General features: G+C 42.5%; 1 protein-coding gene across 2 annotated transcripts in view; it reads right to left on the bottom strand.

Moving 5' to 3' along the window:
* The window catches only part of CYP2R1 (cytochrome P450 family 2 subfamily R member 1), a 123,738-nt gene that overhangs the window by 66,884 nt on the left and 35,493 nt on the right, over window positions 1–21,361 (bottom strand). For both annotated transcript variants that reach the window (XM_086956023.1, XM_086956024.1), the window contains exon 2: window positions 13,578–13,719. In XM_086956023.1, the coding sequence (XP_086812149.1) occupies window positions 13,578–13,719 (142 nt within the window). The remainder of the gene's footprint in view (window positions 1–13,577; window positions 13,720–21,361) is intronic.

Genomic DNA, 21,361 nt, shown 5'->3' on the forward strand with positions numbered 1-21,361 from the left:
CTCCCCACTAATGGCAATTTCAACATACCAGTCTCCTTCATTTTGGACCATGACACAGAATCATAACAATCCCATGTTAAGTTTTTATCGTGTTCTTTAGCTTTTCTAAACAGGTTATCATAGAAGAACCAATGATTACCCTCGTGTGATACCGAGTACCCCATGATTCGTGATTGATAAATCGGCAATTCGGGTAACAGATCGGGCCTTCGCTCCCCCAAGATCGATGTAAAAACCCCCCACGCTTGGCCCCAATTGCCAATGTTTTCATTTACCTTAAAGGCGGCCATTTTTGCGCGCCAAACACTCGGATGCATGAGCTCCTTCTGGCCCTTGACATGCTCCATCTCATAGTGATCAGTAAGCAACGAGAATATGTTTACATACTCCCCTGCCCATATCTTTTCCTTAATAGCCAAAGGAACATGCTGACCCAATTTTTCCCTACGAGAGGGTGCCGACTCATCCCTCGCAATCGGCAATGGCCGCTTACCTGCACCGGACGTTGTCTCCGCTACAGAACCCGTCCCCTGCGGCTTCTCTACTGCTGCAGCCGGCGTGGACACCTTCGCTGCTTCCCGTGACTCACGCAGTTGCTTCATCAGCTCCTGTGCGTCGACAGCCGTGGCGCCCTCTTTACCTTTTCCCAACCACGCTGCCAATTGTGCTGCCAGCTCGGGCGGCATATCTTCCTCGGACACGGGGGTGACCACAACGGGAATCGGATTCCCTTCATTCGGCACGGGAGTTGGTGCCTCGAGCGGGGCACTGGGACCCGGGATGTCTTCTCCCGCTGCTCCCCTCCTGGGCCTCTTGTTTTTCCCTCCCGGGGCTGCTCCCGCCAAAGGACGTTTCGGTCCCCCTTCCTCGTTCTTATCCACACGCCTCTTTAGTTCGGTCATCTCCTTCATGAGAACACGCAGCATCTGTTCAGTAGTCATGCGCTTTCCCGCCTTCTTCGGCATTCTCCAACAGAGTATCTGCAAAACAAACAAGAACGATTACAACGCTCAAAATTGGCTCTTCGTTCCGTCTCGAGCTCACGTGCAGCGAGGAGGTGCAGCTTCAGAGCACAGGAACAAGAGGATGCCTTCGGATCTTGCTTCTCCTTTTATCCGTCTTCAGGGCGGGCGTAAACCCGCCCCTGCCTGCCCCTAGGGCGTGGCCAGCCGCGTCAGTGTCTAGGCCAACCCACTCTTGGGCGGGAAAAGGCGCGCCCCGGCTACGCCGCTTCGGGCATACCAGCCGAGACTCGCCTCCCGCCCAAGATGGCTTCCCGGGGGGATCGTGGTACTCTGCCATACGTTCGGGGGGACCGAGTGGTCGCCCCTTTCCATGTGCACTGTTACATTTTATGAATCTTTCATGATGTTGTCCTAGTGTGAAAGAAAGCGTTAGCACTGTTGCAAACTTACACACATTTTCAATTAATTAGTTTTAGCCGGTTTGGGGACTATGTGTCCCAAGAGCACCAGTGGCCAGGAGGAGGACACTTGTATACCTACAGCAGTTCTCCCTGTGTGGCGATACAAAGCGCAGACTGTACTTCCGCGGCGCCCTGGAAAAGGGCGCGCTCATCTTACGCCCATCAGCGCCAGGAAAAGCTGGAGCAGGGTCCCCCCCTTGTTTTGACGGAGCAGTATTATTGGGAATTCCTGCTTATGCAACTTGGTGGTGCCTTTTAGGTACCTGGATTTCCTTTCTTTATGATGATGTGCCTGTGTCTGCTTGCGTCTGTGCCCCTTTCTTTTTCCATAAGCGCTCGGATTGATCCCTTCCTTGGGGGCAGGTGGACAGTTTCTCTTCCGTCCTTGTGGCAGCCCTCTTTTTGACTGGCAGCGCGCACAATATCTAGGAGGAATGGTGTTCCCCTAATCAAGGGCCATAAGCTGTTTAACAGACATTTTTAACAGACTCTAATCATTGAACAGTCATACCCTTTCCCGGCTGGGACGACAGTTACATCACAGCAAAGCGCCGCCCTTCCGTTTATTATGATAACCTTGTATTTTTGCTCGGTTTTCTAAAGATGGGGAGAAGGAAAGTGGCTACTTCAATCCCAAAGTCCCTCTAGTGAGCTCCTCGGGCAGTGTGGGTGGTGTCCAAAGAGATTGAGCTAGCTAAGAGAAGGCTATCCTTCACTAGGGAGAGCGCTCCCTCTACTGCGCTTGTGTATGTAGTCTTGCTGAGGTCTCCACCACACCCATTGATCCTTGTGTCCTTCCAGCATTACGCTCACGGGGGCTGTTTAGGATGTGTCTCAAGAGGTTTCTTCATTAACATCTGAGAGTACCATTAGGGAGGGTGATGCCCACGGGACGAACACTTATTTAAGCCCCACCACTAACCCTAGGTTTAAGCGCAGAAGGTGGGCAGTTGCCCCACAACAGAAAGCTGCATTAGTCACTGTGGGGGTACAGACGGGGCTATCTCCATATTGTTCCCAACCTGTCAGTCAGCCTGTTCAAGCGCAGGATGTTTACCCTTGGGACCTTAATAGCACTGGGACACCAAGTTAGATTCAATCACCTCAAGGTTAGAATCGATCAAAGCTAGTGTCCAGCAGCAGCAGATAGGGGTTCGGCTCAAAACCTTAGTTGCTCTACATAAGGATCTGAGGCCTCCACCTGGAGGGGGCCTATTACCACTGGCTCAGCACGGTCTCAATGTGCTGCAGCAAACCCAAAGGAGTTGGTTACTCTACACCTACAGCCACCTAGGCGCCCCTCACTGCTCCAACACGCAAACCCAAGTTCCACTCCCCCCGACGTGTCCATGTCCCCCTGTAGCAATTCAAACATTATTAGGTCTCGCCTAGCGATGCAGCGCATGCGCTGCCTACATTGGCGAGATCTATTGTTGTTGGTTTCTTGGCCGAAGGGGGACAGGACATGTGCATGCATGTGAAAGACAGGAGATGTGCATGCGTACTGCTCGCACCATACGCATGCACATCTCCGGTCTGTGCACGATGTGCTTACGTCAGCTGCATTACTTACAAGACAACTCTGAGGACAGGAGATGTGCACGCATAGGGCTCGCGGCGGTATCACAACTCCTGCTCGCACCATACGAGTGCACATCTCCTGTCTGCGGGTGTTGCACACAGCCGTGGCAGGTAACTCGCTACCCATTAAACTGCAATTAATTTAATTACAAGTGAGAGAATGACGCACAAAGGAAAAAAAGCATGTAAATACTGAAACGCAGCAGAAGCACTTTATAGTGCGCAATACTACACCCGGAGCTGCCAGCCGCCACCTCTGCTACTACTGCTTCTGCCACCGCGCTAGTATGTACTGTGTTTCTTGCCACTCGTCGCCTCAGCTACCTCTTTGCCAGCATTCACGCATGCGTAAGCCACTGCCTTACTCACACCTGCGGCTCTAAAGAGAAGGCGGAGGAGTAAATTGACAAACTAGACCACATATACCTAAATAGCCAAACAGGAGTGATGGCCATATTGGACGTAGCTGTACTTGCTTCGTGATTAGCTACCCTAGTGCCCTTGCGGACATGTCCCTTGTATATGAGTTTGTCAACTAATGCTTCATCTTGCCCACTGAACTCCCATAAAAGCATCTGGTGAGAATTGTGATTAAGAGAAAATGAGCGGATTAAAAGGAGCGGGTTCTTTGTTAACAGTCACTATCAATCGTGCAGGCAGACGTGGCTGGTACCCCGCTACCTTTTAAACTGCAATTAAATGTAATTACAAGTGAGAGAATGACGCACGAAGGGAAAAAACGCGTGCAAATACTGAAATGCAGCATACTCACTTTCTAGTGTGCCAAACCACCCCATGAGCTGCCAGCCCCCACAACACTTTTCACCCCGGACCCTACATTTAAATAGCCGCAAGCGTTTCCAGGCAGGGCAGCAGCTACTTCTAATTAAATAACTTCTTAAATAAGAGCACTGCTCTGGTGGCTCCTTTTCTACCATCATCTCAGACTCGCATTTTTTTTCCTTTGCCAAACGATCAGCGCAGCTCCTGTCAAGGGTGGGGGGTTCAACTTCATTTAATCTCCCCATCCTGTCCCCCAAAATCAATTCCAGCCGGAGCGTCGTGAGATGGCAGCAGCTATGTCGAGCTGTATGTGTAAAGGGCGGCAGCTACATGCTACAAGTAAGTGACTTAGTAATTAAATAGGAACATGTCTTTTCAGCATGCATTTAAATGTTTTCCATTGTGATTGGTACTTTTGGGAGCTCCGTGATAATGTACAAAATGGTATGTCTGAGCTGCTTTGTATGTGTTCTGAAGAATGCTATCTTTTACATTCTTCAGTCTTTATGTTCACGAGGACTTCTGAGAAACATTGGCATCTCTGCAACTGCATGTCCAAATGTAGCTCCGGGGAGTGTGTATATAAAAATCTTTTTTTGCAGTTTTATATAGCGTGAACTCGACCCGAAGGTACTGGGGTGCTTTACATGAGAAACGGTTACATTACACAAGCACACATTAATTTTTGTTAGGCATGTGGAGATTAAGTGATTTGCCCAGACTCACAGGAATCACAGAAGCATTTGCAATGTAATAGGTCTCGCATTACTGAAAGTTTGAGCTATTGGTGTTGCTAATAATAGTTCCATTATTGTTAGCAACACCAATAGCTCAAACTTTTAGTAATGCGCGACCTATTGCATTGCAAATGCTTGTCTTCCCTCCTGGGATGGTGATTAACTTGCCTCCTGAAGCGACCCCATAAGGTGTAATTTTAGGGAATGCCCCCTCACATAATAAGGCTACACCAGAAACCTTTTGGGAATTAAAGAACAAGGTGATGCACTTGTTTAAGTATCAATCTAACCTAGATATTAAAATGTATTATTCAATTATCATGGTTAGGAGGGTAGTCTGGTTGGGCCCAGGTGCTAAGGCAGGGGACTGTGTAGTGGTTAATTTTAACAAACCAGGGGCAGGGGGCTGTGCGGTAGTTCATTTTAACAAACCAACCATAGCTGTAAATGTTCTGACCATATTAGGCTCACAAAAATTACCCAAATTGACTGACAATCTGGTGCTTCCGCTGTGTTTATTTTATAAACCCGAGATTGTGTATCAACCCTAATGGATCCCCGTACGGGGTAGATCGGCTCATTATGGTCGCCCTACCCATGTCCTGCCTGTTCCCACAACCCTGTTATTGGGTAACAGATTTGCGGCCCTGAGCAATCTAGAGTCTTGTGATTGATTCGATGCCCCAGAGACATCCCTTCCATTGCCCGTGTTTATAACTCCCCACTTGAATATTCCATTTGGTAACTGGGAGGATCTGAGGCTGCTATCCTGGAATATTGCAGTTTTATCTGCAAAGTTTAATGACAGTAAGTGGGTGCAGTTTGTTAAGATATTTCATGTGATTTATCTGCAGGTATCCAGGGAAGTTAGTAATCTTTTCTTTCTTAAAGGTTATAAAATCTATTTTTCCCCTGCAGTGGCATCAGCCTCGGGAAGGGCTAAAGGGGGCCTAATTATCTTTATGACATTATAGCTTTATGGTTACATTAATTACCTTAAGTGTGATTTTCACTTGTTTCCGGCCCATAAGCAGCATGCCTCTGGTTCCACACATATTGTCCTGATTAACTTTTACTATGCAAAATCAGGATCTTGTGGGACATCCAACCTCCCCAATTTATGCTCTGCTATTAACTCTTTGGAGGGGTGTGGTGTGGGTTGGAAGAAGCTAGTGCTAGCAGGAGATTTCAACTGCCATCTCTGCATCAGTCCCTAAATTCAGATAATGTCAAACCGAGATGTATGCTTGCAGATGGGCTCCATATGACAAATACACCAGAAGGCAGTGAGTTAAACACTTTTTTATATGTTTATAACTTGGTTTTTGCCCTAGAAAAGTTGGTAAATTCTACTAATTGTCATATTTCTCCCACATTAAAGGGAACAAGGGAGGGTTCTCCGGGGGGGGGGGGAGGAGGATAGGGGCTGGGGTGGTGAGAGGGGATCCAGGTTTCTTACTTTATTTTTGAGGACATTAAACACGACTTTGGGTGGGGAGCATAAGGGAAAAAAATAATAGTCCGACAAACAAATTAACGACAAGCAGGGTCAAGGCAAATAGCGGTACGACAAATCTTTGGCTAAATGAGTAATTTAAAGCTAATAACATGGAATGTGAATGGGTTAAGGCTAAGAGCGAGGAGACAAAAGATTTTTGAGTATTTAAAGTTAAAAAATGATGATATTATTATATTACAAGAAACCCATCTTATTAAAGAAGAATGGTTTGATATTATAAAAAGAAAGAAATGGGTTGGTGAGAGGGTCTGCACAAATCAAGCCTCCAATACTAAAGGAGTATCCATCATTATAAAAAAATCAGCAAATATAACATTGCTAGGGTAGAGTGTAGATCCGGGGGGGGGGTAGATGGGCCATAGCTAACATAAGACTAGGTGATATTTCACTATCAATGGTTGGGTACTATGGTCCCAACATAGATGACCCAGCACCCCTTCAATCTCTTTACGCTAAATTGCTAACGTCATACCTTCCCATCATTTTAGGTGGGAACTTCAATATTTCATTAGATCTTCGATAGGATAGGCATCCCCCTGGTAGGGCCCCAAATCTTCTGAAAATGATGGAATGTCTAAATAGACTAAAAGATGATTTGGGGTTAGTAAATATATGGAGAGTCAAAGGTGACGTGATAAATAACTTCACTTATAGGAACCTTAAGTATCGACACGCATCGAGAATCAATTTTTTCCTAATCGATGAGACTTTGAGCTTTAATGTTAAAAAGGTGTCTCATACCCCAGCACATTTCTCAGACCATTCACAAGTATATCTTGAATTAACTATTAAGGACTTAGTAGTAGAGAAAAGGTGGACCTTAAATCGCACCCTCTTATTGGACCTAGAAATAATAGTTAAGCTAAAAAATACCACAGAAAATTATTTTCTAGATAATAAAGAAGGGGAGCTTTCAAAGATCATAATTTGGGATGTATTTAAACCAGTTCTTAGAGGAGCTTTAATTAGCCTCGCAGCATTTAAGAATAAAGAGAAAAAAAACAAAATAGCACAGTTAGAAGCTGAAATACTAAAGAAACAAGGGCGGTTGGAGATAGTTTTTGACGAGGATAATAAGAACAAAATAAGGGAAGACATATTAAAAAGGAAACAGGAATTAGCTTTATATCTGGAGGATAGGGTGTGGAAGAGATGGCAGGTTAGTTCCCTATCAAACTACGAATTCGGAGAAAATAGCAGTAAACTGTTAGCATGAAAGTTGAAAACTGAGTCTAATAGAAATAAGATCTTGGCAGTTTATAAGCCCAATGAGAACCAAAAGGTAGTAGAAAGGATGTATATAGAAAAGGCTTTTGTTGACATTTTTAGGTTGTTATATGAAGAAGATCTCTACCCTCCACCCTCCCTGATTGACACATATATGAACAAATCACAACTTTCGAAACTAGATGTTGATTCTAGAGATTTCTTAAATGCTGTGATTACAGTTGAAGAGGTTCTGCAAGTAATCAAGAGCTCAAAAAGAGGGAAAGCAGCCTGACGCAATCCTCATTGAGATATATTCAGTGTTGAAAGATCAGCTGGACCCAAAATTAGTAGACCTTTTTACCTCAATTTATCTTGATGGTTCTCAGATCCCTATTAGCTGGAATGAAGCAACTATTTGCTTGATATTAAAACCCGGGAAAGACCCTCATAAATGTGAGTCATATAGGCCCATTTCACTCCTCAACAACGATTATAAAATATTTACCCAAATTCTTGCACAAAGACTTGGGTCTATTTCCAATAACCTAATTTATTAAGACCAGAAGGGTTTTTTGAGAGGAAGACAGCTAAGTGATCTGACTCATCAACTGATTGGTGCTATAGATATTGCAGCTCAGGAAAAAGTCCCTCTTGTTACATTTGACACAGCAAACGCTTTCGATCGTGTAAATTGGTCATATCTTGAGAAAGTTATTCACCATTTTGACCTGGGGGGGGATTTTTCAAAGGTGATTACAAATATATATTCAGCCCGATAGGGAAAATACTCATAAATGGAAGAATCTCAAAAGCCTTTCAGATTAGAAGAGGAACAAGGCAGGATTGCCCACTTTCTCCACACCTTTTTAACCTTTACATTGAACCCTTAGCTAATATGATAAGATCTACTGTAGAAATTGCTCCTTTTAGTTTTAACGGCTGGGTTCTGAAAGTGGCGCTATACGCTGATGAGTTAATGATCTACACAAGTCATTTGAATGATTCGTTGGTCACCATAAATTGCTTATTATCTGATTTTGGGATGTTATCTGGTTATCAAATTAACCACTAAAAAACCGAAATCATGCATTGGAATATTCCGCTACCCTTGACTGACTCTAAAAACAAAATCAAATATTTGGTGATTGAAGTTCCAAGAAGCATCGAAGATGTTGCACAAGTCAATCTTGAACTTAAAACCAAAGAAATGAGGAAACTACTAAAATCATGGAGTTGTTTACATCTCACATTCTTGGGGAGATCAAACATTATCAAAATGGCAATCCTACCAAAGTTCACATTCCTATTCAATGCAATCCCCTTGGAGTTTAATTCTCTCTGTATACAAAGGATACAGAGTGAAATCAACTCCTTTATTTGGGCACCTAAAGGGGTAATTATAGCCTGTAGAAAGCTTTGCTAAAAGAAAAGTAGGGGGGGAAATCGTTAGTCCAGACTTAGCCATGTATTATAAAGCTTTTCATTTTAAAAACATTAGGATATTACTTCTTCCCCGAGAGTCCTACCCCGCCTATTGGAAAGCCGTAACCAATCAAGATCAATGACTCTATAAATTTGGATAGCCCAAATACTTTAAAAAGATCAGACTGAAGGAATTGAGATCAGCATATAAAATGTGGTCAGAGATAAAGAAAGTGTGGAGGTTTTCAGATTATAGTCCTCTGGCCCCAATATGGAACTCGCTGGGTACTCCAGAATGCCTGAAAGATGCCATAGCATGTCCTTTGAAAAAAAGCAGGAATAGAGTGGTGGGGGGACCTTCTTGAAAATGGGAATCTTAAACATTGGGTCGTCTTAGCGGAAAGAACCAATAATGACCTATCAAGATTCAAATACTACCAAATGGCCAGTTGGACCAGAGGACAAGTAATAATACCGGATTCTGGAAGCACGCTAGAGGAGAACCTACAAAAAAGAACAATTCAAAAGTAAGTTTCACTCTGGTACTGGCACTTGATCGAGGGAAACAAGACCGATTTTGATACACCTGAAGACCTTTGGAAGAAAACCTTTCCGGATAAAGACGAGCAACATTCTTGGCTAGTATCTTGCACCTTTTCATGGCACATTTTTGTTTCTGCACCTGTCAGGAGAAACCATCTTTTTACTTTGCACAGGTCATATTGGACACCTGAAAAATTGTCCAAGATGAACACACAGATGATGAAAAAATGTCCTAAGTGCGGAGAATTGAAGGCCAACGACATACACATGTTCTTAAACATGCACTCACCTTGACGTTTATTGGCATGCAGTCAGTAAGATTGTGCATAAAGCTCTAGATTTCAACGTCAAGGTAAGCCCTTTCACTAACATTTTTGGCATTTTAGACACTGCTGAATTTAGTATTAATTTAAGTAAAAGAACAGAACCACTTGCTATTTATGTCTATGTTATTAGCTAGAAGAGAGGTGTGTAAAAATTGGATCCTTCTATCACCTCCTAAAGCAGATGATTGGGTTAGGGCAATGAACAAATTCAGAAAGCTGGACGAAATGAGAGGGAATAGCAAACGTACAAATTACTGGGAATTATGGGACAAGGTTAGGTGGTAGGGCAAGGAGGGAAGTCCAATGATTTAAACAAACACGATCAAGCAAGTTCTTTCTATGGTGGCACTTCGCTCTCATAAACTAGTTGGAACTTGCTGGTATTTATGACATGGCTTTTTTTCGCCTCTCTGGGAACTCCCTTGTGCACGACTCAGAGGTGATCCTGTGGCCAATTGCATAAAGATCGTATAAATAAGGACAAAAAAAAAGGGAGGGGCTGTGGATCCATAATAGATTTAATTTTTGTCTCAGCCCCTTTTTTTGTTCATGTCAAATTTTAACATAATTCATAGTCCTTTCAGCGACCACAACCCCTTGTCACTAGTCATTGGTGGAGTAAGGGTTAGGAGTTAAGCCATTGGCAGAGACACAAGGAGGACTCACCCTTTTGGATCAGGGCAGACGACTGAGGCGGTCACATGTAGATCCAAAGGAATTAAAGAGTGTCGGCAGGAGATTTCTATCGGTTTGGACACAAGTACCTCTGGAGGGGCAATCTTGAGTGCATTTTCTATGTATCGCTGAGAAGTTGTCAATGTTATCAGTCCCAGCGTTAAAACACAGATCAGATATCCCTAAATGGTTTGACCAAGATTGCTCCAAGAGTCTTCTGAAAACTTCTCGTAAACAGTCTCCCAGAGACAGGGAGTATGGTTGTGCATTGCCAGAAAGAATACAAGGAGGTCTTTAACAATCGTAAGCATAATCTACAAAAGTCTGCATGGGACGACCTAGCTCAAGCTAGTGAAACAAGAGATAGCACCCTCTTTTGGTGGGTGATAAACAAACCTTGTTTTGCTAAGTTCTCAGGGCCCAATTTATGTCACCATATTTCAGGACAGCCGTGGGTGGATCATTTTAAGGGTGGGTACAACTTTGGGTTTGCTGAAGGAGCAGGGGATCAGGTTGGCATAGTGTTGGGGAGAGCTAATGTGGAATTTACACTTGAGGAAGTTTTCCCGGGCACCCAGGCTTTATCGCGTAATAATGTCTAGGCCCTGATGGTAGACCTCCTGATTTATTTAGGGATAACAATGAGGTGTGTCTCTGGCTTCAAATGCTGCAGTCAGAGAGGGAGCCCCGCTTTCATGGTCTTCTGCTATGATGGTCCTGATCTTTAAGAAGGGGAACAAGGCAACCCACAGTGCTACCGCCCAATTTTACTCATTGATGCAGTGGTGAAAGATCTTGGGAGGATTCTGCTACGTAGGATGTTGTTGTGGGCAGATGAGAAAGACATCTTTTCAGAGGTCCAATATGGTTTCAAACTGAGCAAATTGACCACCAACTAATGCTTACATCTTTACTTAATTATAAATAAGTGTACTGTTGCCCAGGCAGGATCTCTCCACCTGGCATTCAAGAACCTCATGCCTGCATTCAATAGGGTCAACTGTTAGAAGTTATGGGATCTGCTTTTTTTGATGGGCGTGGCCCGGAAATTCTACTCCTCTTATCGAATGTAGATACTAGCACCTCTGCTGCAGTGAGGTATTCACATGAGGTGGAGCTTACTAAACACTTGGGCAGCACAAGGGCAGTGTGTCAGGGTTGTATATTTGCACCTTTTTTGTTTACCCTTTATAGCAATGGACTAAAACAAGCCCTCTTTTCAGTGCAGGCTGACTGCCCCAGGGTGGGAACGAGATTGCTGCTGGTTTTTTGTATGCGACGATGCGGTGTTCAATGCTTGCACAGTAGTGGGCCTGTAGTTCTTGTTGGGTAAGTCGGTCTCCTTTATGGACAGTTTGGACCTGGCGGTTAACTTCACAAGGGAGGGATCTCAGTTAAACAGATCGATTTTGTCCGATTGTCTATCCCTTGATCACATGCATAAAATGTCTTGGATTGCCTATGTGAAGGCTGCTTTTAACAGCATGTGTATGGTGGAAATATTCCACAATTACCACGTCCTGTGCCTCCTGGAGCTTAAAAGGGTAACGGATTTTTATTTTAATGTGCCTTATTACAAGGTTAACACATAGAGCTTGCAAAACCCAGGATACAGGGGTGTGTGTTATTAAAAACATTGAGGGTATGGAGCCATACCTTACACTCCTATCCAATGAGAGGGACAGATTTGTGGTGACACAATTCAGATTTAACCTGTTACATCATCTTTTAGCCACCTCTTGTGGTTGGTCTCGTTCAGGCACTTCTGGGCCCTGTGGCTGCGACAATATGTCTCCATAGGACACCCTATATTTTGTGCTGTTGTGTAAATATTTTAGCTTGCCTAGGAAGCGATTCATCCTCTCGTTATCAAAGGTTTTAAACTTCTTACAAACTCATTTGATGCTTATGTATCTGCAGTTCCTGCCGTACAAGCATGTTCTCTTTGCTATTTTATGCTTTCTACTTGCTGCTTGGAGATCAAGATGATCTAGATCTGATTATCCGTGATGTGGCACATGAAACTTTTTCATGCATTGTACTGTTGACATTATCATGCCCTTTTAACTTTTTAAGCTGGTACATAAATGAATGCATACTTGCATTTATTGTTTTAGAAATATGTGTTTATATGATTTTATGCACTTTTATGCCACATTATTAAGCGAATAAAGACTTATATGATGATGAGTTAAAGCTCAGATACTCCATATTGTACGTTGCACATGTCTATTGAATCATGCTAGTAGAGCATAGCCATGTACTGAAGTTGGCGTAACGAAGCGAGGATTTCAGAAAGTAGTAGAGTCAACTCCTGTTAGTCCTAACTGTTATCTTCCTCTCAGGGGAAGTTCTAGTCATCTGCTCATTAGGAGTAAACTACAAATTTCCATTTTAACCTCATTACTGCGGCACGGAATCCGCCAGTGGTCATGACGGCTCCCGGCCGTCATCAGCACACGCCCACCGTGACTCATGACGGCCGGGAGCCGTCATGAGCATCGAAGAGGTTAAGCACATGTTCCTGCTTCCATTTACTTGCAAGGGACAAGCTCTGGTCAACTGAACAGGCAAATGCTTTGTTTAGTTTTGAATGTTTACCAGCTGTTTTTCACGCACATTTTAGGCTTCTATGTGCTACCCTGAGCGTTAAGCTTTCTTTTACAACAAAGTGTTATGGAAAGGTGTTCCTTTGTTTCCAGGAAACATTTCTGAGGGCTGTTGAATATCATTTTGAATAGGATCTGTTCAATGTGTGTTTTACTTTTCGCAAAAAAACGTAACTTTGTCTTCCCCAATAAATGTATTATTTAATGAATAGTTGGGTACCGGTGCTTTCAGTCGGAGATGGTAAGGTGTCTGCCAGATTTCACCTGGGATTTTTAAATACTCGCCCAGACAAAAATAAACTCATCTCTGTTTTGAAGGTCTTAAAAACACAATTATTTTTTACAAAATACCATGCTTTAAGAACTTCCTTCCCTTTCTACTGGATCTCTAACCCCCCTCATGTGTTGCTTCTCATATTGTCGGAAAATCTGAAGGTCTCACCCCCGGTTTTACTGACTAAGCTACACCCCTGTGCGTAACTCCGTTATTCACCCAACAGGTTTTAAAAACTACTTACAAGTTAAATATACATGTTTAATATATATACTATTTAGTCTAACACGTTTTGTGAATATAATATGGCAGCTTTGGAACAGAAGCATTCATCTGTTACAAGTTGTACAAGTTGTTCTGGGCTCAAATAAATATGCAGAAGTATAAACAAATAATACATAAATAGGTGAACAATTGTTTGACAACTCTACCGATAACTTTAAAGTAAAAGTACACTTCACTGAATCACATACCTCCCATTTTCGTCAGCTTTTTAAACAAAGGAAGGGAAGGCCTGTCAGCAAAGACATCACTTTGACGAACGAGGCACTCCTTCACGGCATCATAGCCATTTAAAACAACTGTTGAAATGCCTCCAAGATCAAGACTAAAAATCTATAAGAAAAAAAACAAGGAAATGAAAAAAGATCATAAGATAATCGCCAAAATAGCATGACATACGTGTAACAAATTTAGTTTAAAAATAATTAAAATGTTGTGCGAGTAAAGAAATATGCATCATTGGAAATTGCGGTTGCAAATGGGCAGATTCTGCATATCTGCCCCTTTGCGACCCCAATTTTTGCATTTGGGATGCATCATCCCAAATGCAAACTTCGCTATTTGAGTGATCACTAAATTTGTGATTACTTAAATTGCGATTGCATTTAGGGAATCGCAAATTGCATTTCCCTAAATGCAATGCAACATTTAAGAAACGAAAATTACCATCAACTCAAAGTTTTTTTTTTAATGTTTTTATTTGAGCAGAGCATATGGTTCATGATACATTATGTACTAAAAAACAATAATCAATAATCAATAAGGCAGCTTTTTAACTAAAGCAGCTAATCTTATAGTCATCCGAGAAGCAAAGTGCAAGTTGACCTTATTACATAGTAACAATAAATGAAAAAAGATTTCCTAATACACCTAAAGTGCAAATCAGTAAGTTGCTGAAGCAACTAAACCTGCAATCATTTGCCATACAAAGTGCAAAGTGCAAATTTATAAAAAAATTAAAGACAGAACGCCAAGTCTCAAGGGTACTCGCTCTCAGTGTGAAGACTGGGATTCCAGAAATCTGTACTTACAGATGAGAAAGAGGTCATGTTTGGATTTAAGAGACAACAATAGAAGCTAGATTCTGATAAGGATATATAACACATAGGATTAAGACGCTTGACCATTCAAATTGGTACACAACTGGGAACATTAGACTAATGTTTTTATCCAGGACAGAATTACAACCGGCACTGAGGCACATTCGTAGGACTTACACTGTTATATGAAGCCGAGAGAAAGTCGTGGGGTAAACCCTCAAAATGACAAAACACATGTTGGCTAAAAAAGGAAGAAGAGGCTCGCAGGCTGAATAAAAAAGATCCTGATAATACAGATCGTGTTTTTGGATATAATTCTATGTAATAATACATTGAATAGAATGTGTGCCGGGGACTAGAAAGTGTCATATACAATGATCTTTGATCACATAAATTGCGCAGTTGGGTTGATCTCCCTACCTCTTGCCACACCACAATCATATTAACGTTTGGCTGGACCTATTCAATCACCCCTCACGAGACTCACTATTCAGTGTACTTAGAGTGTAATTTGTAACTTTTCATTCTGAATATTCGAACATAAAACCTTTATCACCAGCTTGCCACAATCACCAACACAGACCTACTATGTTGGTTCAAAAAGCCTTCCAACAAGATACACATCAGGTGTACCATAATTCAATTGCAGATATTAACACAATACAGTTGTCAAATCACTATAAAATCCCAATTAATACAGCCTAAAAAGGATTATTAATGCAAGTTGTGTATCACCATGGTTTGCTCAGGTGGGTTACCCTTGCACAATACATTCATCTGCGAGATTCCATGTAACAAAATACCTGCCTACAGCTTTTAGCACAGTGTATAACAATCCACCCTTATAAGCCTATTGCCTGTAAACCATACATCATTGCCTTGAACTGATCCCAATTCTGAACTATGTTTGTATAGGAGATGTGGGCAAGGACTAAGTGAAGGGGGGGAAGTATGACAGTTGATTGTATTCCCATATTCGGAGAGTGCAAATTCTTTGCAAAAGCCTTTGATTGATTTCCAATGCCTGCTGTCAAGTAGGTAGTCTATAGAATGGTTACCGGCCTCTGACCATTCTCGGTCTTGTAGTTCCTGGCCATCTAACCTAATTCCTTCATTGCTCCATAAAGGTGAATGCATCCGCTGTGGGTTCAATAGTCTTTAAGAGTTTATGGACACTGTGCCAAGTAAGGGCATGAATTGGTTACATTTCTATGCCATTTTTGTTGTTTTACGATACACCAGGTCTAGATCATGAGTCAAAGACAGTATACGTTTCTCTATCAGCACCCTTAAGGAATAGTTCTGACAGGGGGACGATGAATGCCAATTGGTGCACTAAGTATTATGCCCTCATCTGTGGTGATCTCAGGCCCTCCACTCACAGCTGCCGAGTGTACCTTGTTGGATTGGAGTGCTGGCTTTTCGGAGTCCTACATGAATTATTTTACAATATAGTCAATTTCCAACTAAGTGGTGTTTAGGATGAACAGGAAGAGCATTGCGAACACATAAATAAACCTTGCACAGTCATCTTGCAGACACAACCAGAAATCAGTGGACATCTTCTGTAACAGCGGTTGTATGTTGTCAAGTACCATGTCCATAAGACCTCAGTTGATCTAATTACCTTAGAATAAATATTACCCACTTAGTATGGATTTTTACATTGATTTAGACACTGACAGCTCTTCAGTGTTGATGCTATTAACTCAGTAACTGGAGAACAAACATTCTTCAACTGGAGACAGGAGTACCGGGTAATAAAGTTGTCAGTTCTGGTAGTGTCAATACATTGCCATCTTCATAAAGAATGATCTTTTGGGGACTGGTCAGTATTGTAATGTTCTTCATAGAAGTCTGGCATATCTTGGCGGCCAATGACTACAGGTTCAATCTAAACAGAAGAGGTGGCAATGGGCATTCCTGAAAACTACATTGCTAACAAGGAACAGGTCAGAAAGATAGTAATTAAAGGCTATTTGAGCTAAGGGGACTGACTATAGCTACCATACTTTGCTTATAATTTCAGCGCACACTACAGCTATTTCTGGTGTTTTGAAAACACATTCTCCAGGACAAAAACATTCTCAGCATCCAGAGAGAGAATTACTTTTTGGTCATCCTGAACCAACAACAGAAGGTGCAGTAATGTCCTCATATTATGCCCTGAGGACAACTGGGTACAAAAGTCTACATGCACAGGCTGTATGGTGGCTGGGATTAATGGGCTGAGCTCGTTGGCAACGACTTTTGCGAGAATTTTCACATCCATATTTAACAATGATTGGTCGGTACCTAGTACAGATCAGGGGTCCTTGTCAGGTTTTGGGGTCAGCAATATAAGAGCTCAATGAAATTCAGGGCATAGATGATCCAGATGTTCTGTGTCATTGAACATCCTGCATAATATTTATGAGATTATATTCTTCTTAATCTTGTAATACACTTTTAGGAACTCATCATCCCCTGGGGTCTTTCCAGCGCATGTCATCAGTAGCTTTCACTATTTAGCAGTTCAAGATACCACAGTCCAAGGATGCAACCTCGTCCATGTCTAACCAACGTAGCAAGACATTGGCCGAGAATCTGTCCTCCAGGTGAGGGGTGGGTGTAAGGGTAGGGTCATATAAGCTAGTAATGAACTTTGAAAATTCATTAAGAATAACTGTCAGATGAGGTAGTTGGTCTACTTGTTCATGATGTATGGCTAGAACAGTAGACATCGCTTTTACCTATCGGAGATAGATTGCCAGTAGTCTACCAACTTTTTCACCCATGTTTGCTTCCATTGCAGCTGATACAAGGAGTATTCAGTTTTAGATATAAAAACAGCGTAGCACTCAAATTTATCTGTAGTCAGCTTATGCAAGAATTGGGTATTATGTGACCTATTCTAACACATAGCTAGGTCTATAAAAAATGTCTCTAGAGTCGCTTGCTCTTCTTTTTCGAGAAGGCCGATTCCCTCACCATGAGGCCTCTTGCGCTTACTTTGATGGCTTCCACAGTATTTGGTCAGAAGTGACATAACCTCATTATCCAAAATAAAGTCTGCAAAGTGAGACTGTAACTTCCTCATTTTTCAGGTTGATTTTTATTAATAAATACTCTTATGCCAACGACATGAGGGTGGTGCCATCAAAGCTACTGTAAGTGTAAAAGTATTGGCACATGGTCTGATATACTCCCACAAGAATAGTACTTGATGCAATATTCAGTAAAAAAAGTGGTTAAAGCGAGGGAAAAGTCAGTGTGGGTGCAAGTACTGTGTACATACAATACTAAATTCTAGTCTGTGTCGCTGAGGTGCATATGTCAACAAGTATGTGGTCTGTTAATAAGTCAGTTGACAGGCCACAGTGACAATGCAGAATGAGTATTGTAGGTCTGCCCGACCTGTCTAAAATGGGATCACTGGTCACATTTTAGTCCTCTCCTATCACTGACTTGTACTTACCAAATCCTAAAACAGTTCTGGATAGTTTGTATAACAACCTTCATTGGTCTTCTAAGTTTTCAGTACCAAGTCAAGTACTTTTTTTTTTTATTGCTGTGTCATCCTACTTTTACATGGCAGAGTTTGATGTTTCTAGCCCAGGCCTTGACTCATTACATACATGGAGTACTGTGCCCACCCAGTCACTTTTCAGTTAGTGGTTCATATGGGGAAATATGGGTCTTCTGCAGTATGATGTAAGGTGATTTAGTACACAAACAACATTATTATTTATTTTCGTTTTATGTAGTGGTGTGTTCACTGATATTCATGGAAAGTGTGTTGAGGGTTCGAGGAGTAGAATGGACTGTCTGGGTGGCCTCTGTTGTGATGCCATGTGGCATGCCATAAGCAGCATGGGACATCTTTGGGATTTAGAGGAGTTCAGGAGAGTAACCAGACCTATAGGGGTAGATTTTCTGCAAGTTCCCTTTACACTGCAGCCATGTTTAATCTGAAGGGTGAGCATTGTTATAGAACTCACAGTGTAATGAGAGTATCAGTATTTATTTTATTTATTTATTTATGTGCTTCTATAGCGCCTGACTAGATCCCCGAAAGGATATCTCTGCGCTTGTGTTGGAACAAGTACATTTGACCCATGCCTGATCATAAACAGAAATAGTAAATCATAAACTGATTAGTTGGAAGAGAAAAGGTGAGTCTTAAGGTTTTTGCGAAAGGATAAATGGTTGGTAATGAGTTTCAGTTGAATGGGAAGGGAGTACCAGAGGACAGGTCCTGTATGTGCCAAAGCACGACCTCCCTGGCGAGATTTTTTTATTTTTGGGACCTGTAATAGGTGAAGATTACTCGATCGAAGTGATTGGCCTGGTACATAGGGTAAAAAAGCTTTAGTCAAATATTTGGGGCCCTTTCCTATCAGACACCTATGAATGGTACACAGAATTTTAAACTTTGTGCGTTGCCGCACTGGTAACCAGTGAAGTTTGGCTAGTAGGGGGCGGGAGGGAGTTCTAGATGGTACATGGAGAACTAACCTCGCCGCCGTATTTTGGACTACTTGTACTTGTTTAATTGGCCTTCATTAGTTGACAAAAGAAGGCCATTACAGTAGTCCAATCTACAGATCACTAGTGCCTGGACTAAAGTTTTCCTGTGACCATCGGGTATATAGGGAAACACCCTTTTCAAAAGTCCGATGGCTCTGAAGCAGGTGCCCGCAACTTGGTTGACATGATGTTTAAAAGTCAAGGCTTGATCGAATAGCACCCCCAAGTTTTTGACAGTCTGCTTTGGGACGGGAACTGGTCCTAATTCTGTGGGCCACCACTCCCCAGACCATAGTGTTGCTGCCTCCCCGAACAATAAAACCTCTGTTTTGCCCACATTGCATTGTAGGCAATTCTCAGCCATCCAACATGACACAGCCCTCATGCCTTCTGCAAAAGATTTTTGCAGAGCAGGTGAGAAGATTTTAAAGGGGAACAGCAGCTGGGTGTCATCAGCGTAGGATATCGGGGTAAACTCAAATGGCCTCACTAAGTCGGCCAGGGGGGCCACATACACATTAAATAATGTGGGGCTACGGCATGAGCCTTGTGGCACACTCCTGGCGAGCTCCCTAGAGATGGATTTATGGGAGCCCAGCCTGACTTCTTGAGAGCGGCAGGAAAGGAAGCTTTCTACCCAAAACAGGGCCGTTCCTCCCAGCCCTACACCCCTCAGACGACCGAGAAGCACTTCATGAGACACCGTATCGAAAGCAGCAGACAGATCCAACAGCACCAGAATCATAGACCCCCCACTATCAAGTGTCAACCTGATGTTATTGGTCACTTCTAGTAGGGCCGATTCGGTGCGGTCGTTTGGCCTGAACCCAGATTGAGAGGGGTCCAGGCCTTCTGCTGCTTCAAGGTGATTCGATAGGTGGGTGTTAACGTTCTTCTCCGTCATCTTACCGATGTAGGGTAGGAGGGAAATGGGCCGAAGGTTGGACAAATCTGTCCAGGGGAGAGCCGCCTTCTTCCTAATAGGGTTTACCACCGCTATCTTCCATTCTCTCGGGACTTGTCCTTTCGTCAGAGAGATGTTCATAACTGACTGGATGGAGGGCCCCAAGATGGAAATTAACGGGGCCACCATTTTTGCAGGAAGGTGATCGCTCGGGGAGCCAGTTTTCATATGGTTGATGAGGAGTGGGAGATCTAAATCACTAACTGGTGGAATGGTAAGAAAGGTGTTTTTAATCTGTGCAGGGAGTGCACATGGAGGGGGGGGCCTTGTTACTGCGCCTTGTGAAGCCAAGATTTTATTATAAATCAGATTTATTTTGTCCTCAAAGAACATGGACATTTCGTCACACAGTGTCTGTGAGGCATCGTCAGGGCTCTCACTAGCTGATGGCTTAACAAAACTTAGCAAGATTTTAAATAATTCCCTCGGACAGTTTCCCGCCTCTTCTAATTGTAGGGATAAATCATTTTTCCTTGCGAGTTTTATGTTTTTATAATATTTTGACTGAGCTTCTAAAAACATTTTCCTTTCTTGCTCATTTTTTGATTTCCTCCATGCTTTTTCTAATCTCCTGCATTTCTGTTTTTCCTTCCTAAGATCCAAAGTGTACCGCTTCTCTTGTTTAGTAGGAGGGTACTGTTTATGAAGTTTTAATGGGGCAAGAGAATCAATAGCTGATTTAAGAGATTTATTGTATTTTTCCAGTGCCTCTTCAGCTGAGTCTCCTTCGGTGAATTGGGGTTGTTGCCAGTGTTCACTCAGATTCTCAACTGATATTTTGTGCCATTGGCGACGGAAAATAGGAGGAGATGGTGTTCTGGGTAATTGTTTGGTGGGTCCTGCCAAATAGAATTCAATCAAAAAATGATTGGTCCAATGGATTTCTGTAGCAGGAAGGCACCTTATTTTAGTACAGTTAGTGAAAATAGAGTCAAGGGTATGACCCAGCTGTGTGAGTTGCCCCGCTGTTTCTTATCTCTAATCCAAGGTTGGACAGATCTGCTGTTAATTGTATAGATTCATGATCTTCGGGGATATCCATATGTATATTAAAATCCCCAAGGAGAATAAAATCCTCCTTAGCTCTGACATGGGGGGGCCAGTAGTTCCAGAAGAGATAAAGCAAAATCTGGATTCTGTCCCGGTGGGCGATATGTTAGTGCGCCCTTCCATGAGATATTGCTAGTCAGGTTAATTTTGAAAATCATGATTTCCAGAAGGGGGGTAATACTCTGTTCTATCATTACTATTTTAAAGGAGTCTTTAAAAATGATAGCTAATCCTCCTCCAGTTTTGATAGGCCTATCCACATGTATGATTTTATAACCCACTGGGACCCCTAGTGTAATAGCAGTAGTAGTATGGGGTTTCATCCACGTTTCAGTGAAGAAACACATATCAGGTTGCTTAGAAGAAATCAGATTCCAGATCTGAAGTTGGTGTTTTGGAAGGGATCGTACAT

This window comes from Lissotriton vulgaris, chromosome 2_1, assembly GCF_964263255.1.
Source record: "Lissotriton vulgaris chromosome 2_1, aLisVul1.2, whole genome shotgun sequence".
Lineage (NCBI taxonomy): Eukaryota > Metazoa > Chordata > Amphibia > Caudata > Salamandridae > Lissotriton > Lissotriton vulgaris.